Genomic DNA, 14,013 nt, shown 5'->3' on the forward strand with positions numbered 1-14,013 from the left:
TTTGGTATTTTTATTTTTTCCTTGTCTCTGTCACTCAATGGCATGTACTCAATCATGCAGTCTGTTCTCATTCACTCAACCAACAACCTCAGCACCATGTAAACATTTTTGCAGCACTGTGCTGAAATATGAGTGTCAACATCTGCAGTGTGATCTGAGCTGGGAGAAGGTAACAAATTACACCACGTAGGTACAACTCATGTCAGTAAAAGTGCATGTAGACCTGATAAGCACAGAACAACTCCCAAAGTGGTACTTCGTGGTATTTCATGGAGAGAGGATGGAGCCATAGCAATCTGGGTTCCTGCCAGTGTAATTTTCCCAGTGCAATCATGGAGCCTATGTGACCAGTCGTGGGGTTAAAGCAAAGCCCAGGAACAAAACTCGTTTGCTTGTTTGTATGCTAAATTTCCCGTACTTTGCTCTCCTGTTTATCTTTCTGTTCTAATTTTGGAGCATGGAGAAGATAATACGACTCTGCAGGCCTTCTTCCCAGGAACGTATTATGAAAATATTTATAAAAGGGTATAAATAAATGTTGTTTTGTTTCTGGATCCCACAGCTAACAAACAGATCCATTTTCCAGTTGTTAGTAACAAATCCCCAAGTTCTGTAGATTGAGACTTAGGAGAGCTAGTTTGCTTTTTCAGGATATGGATGAGAACCACAGTTATCTTGTTTTTATTACTCTCTCCCCATGCCTCTCCACACAAGCCCACAGATACCATTGACACCAGCCTGAAATAAGCAATTAACCTTTATTTCGTGGTTCCAATCAGGTATTCTTTTAATACCCCAGATGGAACACTTACACTAAATTCCAATTAAATAACTAAATGAATATACTGCAGCAATCATTTCCACTTGACTGACTGTTTGAAACAACTCTAGCAGACGCCAACAGAGCTTTTTTAAGCAGGGTTATACTAGAATTTGCCCTGAGCTGGAGATCAGGCAGACAGCCACTGCTGCTGGGCTTCTCAGTCGCACACCACACTTCAAAAACTCAGAGAAAACAGTAAACGTGTTTCTTTAGACTCCCACTGCTACCCTTTCTGTGGTGAGTTCAGAATAAGAATTGCAGCCTTTTGCTGGTGAGCATCTCTGAATCCAAACAGGAATTTTTGCACAATTTCTGTCAAATATCTTCTGTTACAGGGATAGCCAGTTTTCCTGATTTATTCATTCTTTATTTCAATAAAAACTTGCTTTTACTTTGATTTATTTGGGCAGTTTATATCCAGCTGAAAAGAAACCCAGGCGGTACTGAAATTCTCACAGCAGTTTGTGTATTTTGGGAGACTTTCTATTTCAGGCTCAAGAACTATGACATGAAAAACATATTTTTACAAAATCATGCTAAACTGAGGAAGCCCAGCGAGGGCACTGGGAGTGACATCTGTTTTTCATTTTTTGGAATAACACTTGGATCACTTCTTTTGCCTTGAACCACTTTGTACCCATCCAAACAGATTTTCCCTTGTTCTTTTTCAAAGGAGTGAATTAGTCACAAGCTGTAAAGTAGGAATGAATTGCATTACCACTGTTCTGAAGAAGACAAGTTTGAATGGCTGTTGCCTTCTCTCTCTTGTTTATTCTTTCATTTTTCAGAAATTTATCTTTGGAGAGAGGGCTTCTCCATTCCTTCTCTTTCTTTATGAGGGCTGGGTTGTAGAATCATAGAATATCCCAAGTAGAAAGGGATCCACAGTGAGCATTCAGCCCAACCCCTGGCTCCACACAGGACCCAAACCCTATATCTGACAATGGTGTCTCAGTATTCCCTGGGCTCCAGCAGCTCAGGGCCATGCCCTGGACAGTTGTTCCATGCCCACCGCCCTCTGGGGCAAAGCCTTTCCCCAACCCCCATCTTACACAGCAAAATTTAAACTCAATTACTTGGTCACGATGGCTAAGACAGCCACAAGTTGTCACTTGTCCCATAAGAACCTTTCTGTTTACAAATCACAAATTCAGGGGGACAACTATCCTAGTTAGCTCCCTCAGTATCTGTACCAAGAACTTATCATCAAGGAATTTTAGGAATCTCCTGGAAGCTCCATTACCACAGCTGTGTGGTAATTCCTGTTAACAAGTTGAGGTCACCAGCAAGGACAAGGGTGGCTGATCCAGAGGTATCCCTTTGCTCCTCAAAGAACAGTTCTTTGATGCTGTCACCATGGCAGGGTGGCTGCAGCAGACTCCCCCAGTGACGTCCTCTGGCTGTGTTGTCCTCAGATGTACTCATGCAAACTTGCCAAGTGTAAGGCAGTTTTATGTAGACGTGTAACTAATCAGAGCAGATAAAATATATATTTTTTAAACAGCTGCAGTCAGATGAGTGCTGCCTGGTAGCCTCAGAGGCTGCACATAAGCCCAAGTATCAGGTTGGGGTCTCTATATCAGTCCCTATATTTTTAGAAGATGTCCCATATGACTTTTTCCTTTCTTGCCTTTACCCTGTTCTCCATTCTTGAAAGCACTGCAGATAACTTTCTAATACCTGTCGAGATCTTGTTATTCCATATCTCCCTTGTCACTTCTGCTTGTTGCTTGCCACAGGCTCAGACATCTGACTGTGAAGCCCCAGATGCAGGAGGACAGCCAAACCTGCTGCTCCCCTTTCTCTTCGAGCTCCTGGGCAGCCTAGAAAGCGTGTTTTTGGAAGCTGCCCCAGCGTGTGTCAGGTAAACACTCACTGTGAGCCGTGCCAGTGTGGAACAAGCCACCTTTGTTTCGTAAGAGTTTGTTGGATGTCTGTAAGGAACGTGATGTGGAGGAAGACAAGTGCTCTTCTCTTTGCCAGGCCTGAAGTGTTTAATCCAGGAAACACATGAAGTGCTTCCCAAAGCCTGGGTAGGATGGAGGCTAGAGCAAAATGAAAATTAATAGCCAAAATGCCCATTAACTACTAAAATACAGTCTGAAGGGATGACTGACTGCATTTTAAAAGAAACCCTATTTTTTCCAGCAGATAATGCAGTTCACTGCTGTAGTAATGCAGGCTGTAGGAGCATGGAGGGCACAGTCTCCATTGGTGCTCTGAGCAGAGCCACAGAGCTGTGGACATCTGGTGTAGATGTGAGAGGTTGGGAACACAGAGCCACCTGTCTCCACTTTGGGACAAGGGAAAAATGGAGACGTGAAGAAAATCTGCCAGCACTTTTTGCTTGGTTTCACTGATTTTCTCCCTGGCTGCACGAAGCTGGTTCCTCTTGAGCCATTGGGTCTGTGAAGGGGAGTGTTCAGCCAATATGTGCAGAGAAGGGATTGAAATGATAAGGTGATCGAAAAATCAAGCTACTATAAACAAAGTCTTGCCAAAAAAAATCAAGAGAATGTTTTTAAAAGTTAGAAGTATCCCTGTTGTATGAAAGCACTGATTTACTTTAATAAAATCAGGCTGGTCAAGCTGCAGAACACACCCCTTTAATTCTTCATGCTTATAAATTCTGAACCAGGTTTTATCAGCACGATGCGGATCCCAGACAAAATGGGTTGCACTCTGGCCATCGTGTGCATGCTACTTCTGCTTGGAGGGCATCTCCAGGGGTCAGGTACTGTGCCTAATGCTGTTCTACCCTACCTCCCTCTCTTGTGTTTTCCTTTAAAATCAATATTGCACATTTCGTAGCTTGTAGCAAAGCCCATTCTAACTGGTAGATATCTTGAGAGTTAGTAGGACTGAAGGGGGGGTGATGCCATTCAAATATCTTGGGTGTGTATTCAATGCAATGTAAAAAGCATATACTGTGTTGTATTTTAATTACTGTTGGAAAAAATGCATAGAACAAATAATTATTCTTTTGCATTCCACTGGAAGGGCTTAGACAAAGTACAGTGCATTGAAAGAGGACACGAGCAAGCAGGTAGGAGCTTTGGTAAGCGCATGGTGCACACAGGTGGCAGTTTTGACACAGCCTGGGTCAAAATTATTGCTTTGGACACACGAGGGTTGACAGATCTGTTCCTTACAGTGAGGTGAAAAGTGAAATACTGTAGGCAGTGGCTTTCTGCTATTATATTCTGAGTATTGGCTTCTGTATTTAATTCACTGGTGGCCAGGAGAAACACAATATGCTATGCTGGAGTCCCCACCAGATGATGATGTCTTTGTGTCAGTATAACTCTAATTGAATGTGACTGCCACAGGGACACTCAGATGCCTCATGCTTGGGTGATGCTTTAAAATCAGGTCTGTGATCTCAGGAACTCGAGACTGGTGAGCAGAAGAGAATGGAGCACACTTTCCTTGAGGACATGCTCCTTGGAAAGCTGCTGTAGAGCATTTCCTCTGGTTGCCTCATGGTCCCATAGAGATGGCAGCCACTCTAACAGTTGACCTAATTTCTTTCTGTCTTCCAAAGAACTGAGCCTGAGGCTAGTGGATGGGCAGAACAGATGCCAGGGCCGCGTTGAAATATTTTACAATGGAGCTTGGGGAACAGTTTGCGATGACTCCTGGGACATGGACGATGCCAACGTGGTCTGTGCTCAGCTCGGATGTGGCCAGGCCACTGGTGCCGTGGGGGCAGCCCAGTTTGGTGAGGGCACAGGAGACATCCTGCTGGATGAAGTGCAGTGCCGAGGGAACGAGGCTCTGCTCTGGCAGTGCTCCCATGATGGATGGCTCATCACCAACTGCCTTCATCAGGAAGATGCCGGTGTCATCTGTGCAGGTAACTGGAGATTTATTGGCATCAGTGATCAATAATAGTTACAAGTATAAGCCAGAATGAGGTTTGGGTGCTCAACAAATGGCAGCTGAACTACCAAACCATCACCAAGCTATATAGGACATCCCCAGACTATTCCTCCGCATTTCAGCAAATACTTCTTAAAAGAGCACTACAACCTACCCATTACCTTCCACGTTCAAAATCTTCACATAATTAGCTCAGTTAGACAGTTATGTTTCCTTCTTTCTGTAGAGTATTATGCCTTTCTGAGACTTGTCCATCTGGCCATTTCCATTGCTTCCTAACTAAAGGATGAATTCAGTTGATTATTCCTAAGAGCATTGAGAAAATAAGCAATGATTTCCACATGCAGTGTGAAATTGGATCTTTCATGAGACATATTGCTTGATGTGAAAATACATGGCACCGTACATTTTAAAGCATAGATTGGCTTATATATACAAAATCCTAATGTGCTGAGAGTTGGTTTTGTGCTGTCTTTTATAGCCAAGTAAACAAAGAGGGATCTTTTCTGCTCACTTTGTTGAGTGCAAGTTTGTTAAAAAAGTGATCTTTCTCACTCTGCTTTTTCTTTTATTTCAGGTTCTTTGATGTCTGAAATTCCTGGTAATTTTCATCTCATATATCTTCATCTTGTTTACTAAGTCATTTTACCTAGTGTAGTCATTCAGTATATATAGTTTGTGAAGAAGAGTATTTGCCAATACCTTTGTCACGGTATGATTTTGATGTATTCCTATTGAACATTTCTGAATATGCATCCCCACAAGTTTTTAACCATATCATGTATTAACCACAACCTCTTGTGTTAGGAATATGCTGTATCTCCAAGTTTTCAGTGTGTTTTATCAGTTAAATTCCACAATTCTTCATTCCAAAAAAAAAAAAATTCGATAAATATTTTTGGCCAATCATCTGCCATCTTTGGATAGGACTTACTGTTGTCTCAAACGTGTAACAACCTACTTAAAACCTAAATAACTCTCTCACTTTTGGCCTTCCAAAGACGTGTCCCTGAGGCTGGTGAATGGGAGGAACCGATGCGAGGGCCGTGTCGAAGTCCATTACCAGGGCAACTGGGGCACAGTCTGCGACGACTCCTGGGACCTGCAGGATGCCCAGGTGGTGTGCAGCCAGCTGGGCTGTGGCAGGGCTGTTTCTGCCCTAGGAAATGCCAATTTCAGCCAAGGCTCGGGAGAGATCCTCCTTGACGACGTGCAGTGCAGAGGGAATGAGGCCTACCTGTGGGAATGCCCCAGCAGAGGGTGGTCAGTCCATAACTGCGCGCACGTGGAAGATGCTGGTGTTGTTTGCTCAGGTGTGTTTTATGTATTTATGCAATGCTCCGTGCCGTGGCCAGTCACAGCATGAGGGACAGCCCTGTCCTGGCACCATGCTCCTCGCCAAGACTGCTTCCCAAAAAAACAGGCAGAACCTTCATGTTTGAAGCAATTTTTTTTCACCTGTAGCATTGGTTCTGTTTAATACTTGCTTTTCCTTACTCTTCAGCAGTGTATACTAGTGATTTCTACAGAAATTAACTACAAAAAAATCTGTAAATAAATTGAAAAATTGTGCACTCCATAGATATGTCAGTCTAGGTTAGGTTTTCCAATGAAAATGGGATAACAGCCCAAGAGAGCTACCAGGTGGAGTACAACCATTTGCCAACTGCTTCTGTCCATCTGCCGGTATGTCCTGCTCCTTCTGGGACCTGGATGTTCCTTCACTGTTGGGTAATGTGTAAACAGAAGGTCAGCAAGCAGAGCCATCCCATGGAAAAGTGCCAGAGCAGGCGCAGAGGACAGGTCCAGCCTGGTGCTGGTGGCACCTGGCACAGCTTGTCCCTGCAGACTTGAACACAAAGGTGTCATTGTGTTGGAGGTGGAACAAACAGTGGTCCTCATTGTCACAGTGAGTAACAGCCTGCTTGGACACTCATCAGCTGAACTCTGTGGCAATCTGTGCCCATTCTGTGCTAGTTCATAGTAATACTGCAGCACAGACTGCACTAAAATGCATGCTAGAATCAGGCCTACAGAATATTAGTACTACTAATATTCCAGAACAGATCTAGCTTCTGTTTAGGCCTGTGTAACAGTCCCCACACAAAGAGAACTGTTCTGTATAGGACTGATTCAGCACTATTCTCAGCATAATGTCCAACATGACACTTCATCTGTAGAATCAGATGCTACCGCAGTGACTGAAAACACCTAAAAATGAGCTGTTTTTTTTCTCATTTGCAGCTTCCACAGGATCTGAAGTGACAGGTAAGTGTCTTAAATGCCTGTCATTCTCTTTAATGTCCACATGTTTTAGAACTGGATTTGTACAGCTAAAAACAATGATAGATTTTAATTGAAAAGCCAGGACTTTGCCTGTTGGAAGGGACCTCCCTTTAAAATAACAGACCCCTTTAGCTATGTAACAAACAGGTGCTCAGCTTTCTTCTTCTGTTAGTGTTAAGCAGAGAATAAAGTCAAGAACTCACCTCATTTATATCCATCAAAATGTTAAGTCTGGACAAACGAGGCTTGGCTTTGTTATATACAGAGTTACATGAAAGTCCACACCTAAAGTTTGTTCAGATCATCAGTATTGTGGATCCTGTGTTGCAGAGCTTGAGTTATTCAGGAACGTCTCTATCTTCAGGTATAGTGGTTTAAGGAGCATGGCCCTGTCCCAGGGACTCTGAAAAACAGGAGTTTCTAGGTAGGTTGGAAATGCACATGCACACCTAACTAGTGAAATGAGCATGGCATGGAAATCTGTCTATCTATAGTGTATCACCTTAATTCCCCTTTAGCAAAAAATATCTTTGACGTTACATGTCAGCTAAGGTTATGGAGCGCAGCTTGCAGGCAGAGAGCCAGCTGTGTCAACCACAGCTTTGCAAGAAAGGATCTGGGCTTCCTGGTGGACGAGAAGTTGACTATGAGCCAGCACTGTGCCCTTTGAGTGCTGCCAGCAGGTCAAGGGAGGCAATTCTTATCCTGTACTAGCACTGGTGAGACACACCTGTAGCCTCAGGTCCAGTACAAGAGTGCAGCTTCCCTGTACAAGAGAGGTAGGGGCATCCTGGAGCATAGAATTGTAGAATCATAGGATCATTAAGGTTGGAAAAGGCTGCTAAGATCATCTAGTTCAACTGTAAGCAAGCCCAGCAAAGGGTCATTAAGGGTCAGGGGGTAGGAGAATGAGGTGTGCAAGGAGTTGCTGAGGGAATAGGGTTTGCTCAGTCTTGAGATTATGAAGGGGAGATTTTGTTGCCATCTACAATAACCTGAGATTATAGAGAAGATGGTGCACAGCAATAGATGCTTGTCAGAATTGGAGAAATCCCACCTTGATAAAAAAGAATTATTTCTTTTCCATGACATGGTCAAACACTACAACAGAGAACAAGAGAAGCAGTGGGGTCTCCATCCTTGGAGATACTCCACACTCTCCTAAACAGGACCCAGAATAGCCTGCTCTGGGCTAAACCAGGGCTGTCTGGAAGTCCCTTCTGACCCACACGAGTCTCTGATTTTGTCTAACAACGAAGGTTCAGCAAAACTCTCTTTTTTCTTTCAAAGACATGTCAGTGAGGTTGGTGAATGGATGGAACCAGTGTGAAGGGCGTGTTGAAATCCTTTACAAAGGAGCCTGGGGGACCATTTGTGATGATTCCTGGGATATAAATGATGCAGACGTTGTCTGTAACCAGCAGGCTTGTGGACATGCTGTATCATCTTCAGGAAATGTCATCTTTTCTCACAGCCCGAGATATATTGTCATGGATGATGTGCAGTGCAGAGGGAATGAGAACTACCTGTGGGAATGTTCTCACAGGGGGTGGTGTAGAGAGGAGTGTGACAGCCGGCGCGATGCCAGCGTCATTTGCTCAGGTACACACTGATCTATTTGCTTTACTGCGAAGAGAAATACGTGGTTTAATCTCACATTTTGTCAGATTGAAAATCGCTCCCCTGATGTTGAAGATTTTTCTCAGCAGAGTTGCGGTTCTGTTGCTGGAAAGATAACTCCCCTTCTTTTCTTACGTGATCAAAATTTGTTCTTGCAAACTTCCATCCAGATAAGCTTCGAAAACTTTTAGAGCATTTTAATCAGTGTCAGTCGTAAAGCATCCACAGCTTTTGTACTGCCATCACACCATTTTAATCACCTGTAATCCATATTAACCAGTTCGATCTGCTTGCTACCAGACTAGCAAGAAGCACCAGAAAATAATCCCGAGGCACATTCTGCCCTTAAAGAACCAACCAGCTTTCACAGAGGAGACTTCTCACAAGCTTAAGGTCCTAATCTCACACGCCTTTCTTTGACAAAGCTTCTATTGAGTGCTGCAGTCTATTTATTTGAGTGAGATAATCAGGGCCAAATCCAAAGGTGTAGAGTCATGACTCTTGCAATCCAGGCGCAGGAAACAAGGAGAAGGAACCAGGGCTTTGCTAGGTTCTCCTGAAGAAAGATATGCTAAGATTTTTGGCAGTCTTAGCTCCTTACCTAAATTTAACCTTGGAAACTTTCTGCTTCTGTTAGATGGCATAAGCAGCTCCAAAGTTCTATCCTAATCTCCATAGATTCTCAAGCTGCTGGCAAGGAAAGTCATGTTACAACTTCATGTCTCACCATTTTTGTTATCTTCAGAAGCAGATTATTTAACCAGTCGTTGAACACTTTCTGAAATAAAAACAGACATTGTAAAGAAGGTTGAAGCACTAAAAGCTCTTAAAAGAAGCTCTTAAAAACTAATTACTTTTGGAAACATTGATGACTGAAATGTGCATTTTATCTGTTTCTTCCCCTCACAGCTTCTACAGGAACTGAAATACCTGGTAATTTCAATTTCATACTTATACAATATTTTCTATCCAGAGTTTTCTAAAGCATAAGCAATAATGACTACAAATCATGTTCTGACTTGGACTTTTGGAGCGTGAAAAATTGGACTAGGGTGCTTTAAGTCCATGGTTATCTAAAAGAAAAGCTATTGGATTAATCAGTATTTTAAACATTCCATCAGTTGGATGGAGCCACATCCACGCACCCACGCACACAAAAAGACCATTTTATTCCATGCTTTGATAAAACTCAGAACCCCTTAAGTGATATTAAAACACAAGGAGAAGAGACAACACAGTTATTAGGAAGCCATGGCCCCGTTGTGATGCTTTGGCTTGGTTAACCTCATCTCTTGGTCAACTCTGTTTCTGTGGGAAAACTTTGATTCTGTTCTACTAATTGTAATATACTGTCATTAATAAATTGATCGATAAATGCCCACTAGTGTTTATCTAATGCAGGTTATTTCTTTCGTTGCTATTAATCCCATCACAGCAATTGAACTGTTTAGGCAACTGTGAACACTGCCAAGCCCTAGCAGCAAGACTTGGTTCCAAGGGTGAACCAGGAAACAGCACATGAGTGCAAAGACCCGAGGACAGCTGGCACTTATCAGTGCTGTCCTCGCCTTCCCTGGGGGTGAAAGGCCATGACAGAATACAATAGCCATAGGAACATGTTGAATCAGCTCCAGAACTAATCTAGGATTTTAACTTTGCAGTTCAGGAGCCTTCAGATTCTTATTTCCTCTCTTCTTTTTCACAGAGGTGTCCATGAGGCTGATAAATGGCAGAAACAGATGTGAAGGGCGCGTGGAAATCTACTATAAGGGAAGCTGGGGGACTGTATGTGATGATTTCTGGGACATAAATGATGCGCAGGTCGTCTGCAGGCAGCTGGGATGTGGAAATGCTCTCTCTGCACTGGGAAAAGCACATTTCAATCCAGGGACAGGGGATATTTTCCTGGATGATGTGCAGTGCCATGGAAATGAATCCTACCTGTGGGAATGCTCTCACAGAGGATGGGCCACACATAACTGTGGGCACAGAGAAGATGCCAGTGTGCGTTGCTCAGGTACAAGTGGTTCTATTTATTTAAGTAAAACTCTGCATTGTGTAAATTGAGAATCTAATCATCAGCTTGCGGCAAGGGAAATAGCAATAAAGACAGTACAGCTGTAATTAGAAGGATGGTGAGGCAGAAATCAAGCAATGAGCTGCCTCTGTTTCCCTCCATGTATCTTCTGGTCTGGGGTGCTCGGAAGATGCTCCTGGTGTCAGTCAGTGACACTGGTGTGAGTGCAGAGAGAAGGAATGCTTGTTCTATGCAGGATACCAGAGGAGGAAATACTTGGTGGCTTGGTTGACACTTCACACTTTGGGCTTCACAGACGTGGCACTCTCACAATAATTTAATTTTAGAAGCCGTTCCTGAAGAATTAAATGTTACTCTATCTTTCCAACACAAGTTAAATGTTATTTTGATTAAGGTAATTAAAGACAGTACATAAAAAGTAACTTAGTTTTAGAACAAATCAGATAATATAAGAGACTCCCACCAGGTGAAGCAAAGTTTTGTTTTGTATTTGTTCTGCTGCTGTTGATGATTATTTCTTCTGAAATACAACTGAAGCTGCTGAAATTAAGTTTTTCATATTTATTCCCAAACCACAGCTTCCAAGGGAGCCAGAACACCTGGTAAGTCTTACCATTTCTTTTACTGATCATTCTAAAAATTGGGTACCTATTGTTAAACACAGTTTGCTTTTGTTTGGTGCAAAGCCTTGGGGAAAAAGATAACATTTGAGGAGGATGGCCAAGTTCCACACTGCAGCATTTCATAGAATGGCTTGGATTGGAAGAGATCTCAAGGATCATGAATCTCCAACCCCCCTGCTACAGGCAGGGCCACAAACCTCCATATCTAATACTAGATCAGGCTGCCCAGGGCCCCATCCAACCTGGTCTTGGATACATTTCAAAAGATGTAGATGATTACGGAGAGCTCAAATGTTGGAAAGACACTTTGAAGAGGAATGTAAAGTGTGTATTTCATAACCTGTTACTGACTGAAAATCAACAGATCACACAGCAAGGAGGGAAAACCTTGGACTCACTTCTTCAGACATTCATCGTGACGTTTATTTCTGCTCTGTCTTTGGTAGAAGTAGCTCTGCGCCTGGAGAATGGCGGCAATCAATGCGAGGGACGTGTGGAAATGTTTTACAAAGGACAGTGGGGAACAGTGTGTGATGACTGGTGGGATATTGAAGATGCTCGGGTTGTCTGCAGACAGCTGGGCTGTGGGCAGCCCATCTCAGCACCAGGAGAGGCCCAGTTCGGGGAAGGCTCTGGGGTTATTTTCCTGGATGACGTGCAGTGCAGAGGGAACGAAGCTCACGTATGGGAATGCTCCCACAGCGGTTGGTCAAGACATAACTGTGGCCACAGTGAAGATGCCAGTGTTGTCTGCTCAGGTATGCTCTGCTTTGTTTTCTTCAAGAATCTCCCTTGATATAGATTTTGAAGTACAGCTGGAAATCATTAGGAGTCGAGCCCATGATAAAAACCATTCTTTCTCCGCTGCTGTGGACTATTAAAGACCTAACAAATATGAATCTCATTCCCATTTCCCAGCTCATTTGATCGCTTTTCTCTCTGCTTGTTCTTACAGGGCCTGCAGCATAAGCAGAGGAAATAAAGACATGCATTACCTTTAAGGCTGGCAAACTGCTGAGGCATTTGCAAGAAATCTCAGCAGGCATTTTCACTGATCTGCAATCTCTATGAAAACCAGATTTCTCAATGAGGAATTATGAGCACACCTTCTTTCCAATCACTTTGATCTGTTATGAACTGAACATCTCAGTGATTTTGTCTGTTACCTATCTGATATTCCCATGGATGAGTACTTGTGACTCGTGTTTTTGAACTTTAGTTCATGTAGCAGAAATTAGAGCAAAGCTCGTCAAAAAAGTAGTACCTGTGTTATCCTCCACTCCGTGCCTCCCAATCCTGAATTTGGAGAGAGAAAAATAGTTCAGTTCTCACCCATAACAGGCTGCTGGCTGCAGTCATAGAACCAGAACAATCTCAAATTGAATGCTCCTACACTTATACACTTTTTACATTTGCTAATGGTGCTGTTCATGTGGGACTTTAGAAAATATATTTGTATAATCCATCTTTGTCCTTGTGCTTTAATCCTCTCTCAGGCTTGTAAACATTCAGATATTCAAACCAACTGAAACTGAATCTGATTAAAAACTGATCCAGTAAAAACGTTTTCACAAATGGAGTCAGCATTTGGACTTAGGATAGTCAGAATTATTTCTCTTACATATATAAAGCAAACAAATTATGTGATTCTAAGCTATCACAAATAAGCAATAAACTCTTTCACTGCATGACGTTGCTTACAGCTCATCCTTCTTTTTTCCATGCCGAGACTCTGATTGCATTATTTGTCCAAAATGTCACAGTTAAACAGGATATCTGCTTTTCCACACAGTGTTTATGGAAAAGAGAGCCATCCCTTGCCAACCTCTCACCCAACACAGCTCCTTGGGGCATGTGGGGCAGAAGGTGGCATTCCCAGATGTCCCACTCAAGCATTTATTGCTGATCCCTTAATAGGTCCTATGCCTATTTTAACTTTGTTAGGTTAGGTTTACATGTGCAAGCTTGCACTGTGGAAAAAAATAAAAAAGCAATCAGTTTACAAACAAAAACAATCTGTATAGCTGCTTTATGTGTGATTTTTCCTTTCCCGTCCCAGTCACTCATGCAGGAAGGAAAACTTTCCTAATTAATCAGTGTAGTTAGCCTGATTGTTATTTTTTTCCTTATTTATTAATTAACCTTTTTTATTTTGTTAATTGCTTGTTTCATTATCTTTAATTAGCAACTAATAGAGCAAAGTTAGAATCATAGAATCACCAAGGCTGGAAAAGACCTCCAAGATCCTCCAAAGGGGTGTTTCACCTCCATAGCTGATTCTCTATGCGATTCCTAACGATGGCACTTGCTGAAATGGAAGGGATTTTCTTTGAAGCTGAGAAAGATGTTGAGAAAACTGCCAGGAGAGTGTCTGGGAGAACTTTATATTATTATTAATAAAGTTTACCATGTAAACATCAAAAGAAGGAAAAACAGCAGGAATGTGGCACATGCCAAGATAAGTAACCCACGTTGACAAGGAGTGCTAGCCAATTAAATTATCTGGGTAACAGGATTAAATGACTTGTAGTTCTGCATGCAGAGCCAAGACCATTGGTACCCATTTACATTGGCACAGCCTCCATCTCTGACAAAGGTCTTCTCTCACAGGATTCACAGGCGTTGATAGGGGGCTTCCAGAGGCCAGATGGTAACACCTTTCTTTCAACACAACGCCTCTGGGAACTGGAAGCAGTACCCAGCACTCAGTACTCAGTTTAGTTTACAAAAGAGGGCTTCCC

At 42.7% G+C, this 14,013-nt stretch overlaps 1 protein-coding gene across 1 annotated transcript in view; it reads left to right on the plus strand.

The window, feature by feature from the left end:
- The window catches only part of DMBT1 (deleted in malignant brain tumors 1), a 60,973-nt gene that overhangs the window by 25,122 nt on the left and 21,838 nt on the right, over nt 1–14,013 (plus strand). The window contains exons 12-17 of the mRNA XM_048945889.1: nt 3,462–3,557; nt 4,368–4,679; nt 5,707–6,018; nt 9,530–9,544; nt 10,317–10,637; nt 11,719–12,030. Of these exons, the coding sequence (XP_048801846.1) occupies nt 3,462–3,557; nt 4,368–4,679; nt 5,707–6,018; nt 9,530–9,544; nt 10,317–10,637; nt 11,719–12,030 (1,368 nt within the window). The remainder of the gene's footprint in view (nt 1–3,461; nt 3,558–4,367; nt 4,680–5,706; nt 6,019–9,529; nt 9,545–10,316; nt 10,638–11,718; nt 12,031–14,013) is intronic.

This window comes from Lagopus muta, chromosome 5, assembly GCF_023343835.1.
Source record: "Lagopus muta isolate bLagMut1 chromosome 5, bLagMut1 primary, whole genome shotgun sequence".
NCBI classification, from domain to species: Eukaryota; Metazoa; Chordata; class Aves; order Galliformes; family Phasianidae; genus Lagopus; species Lagopus muta.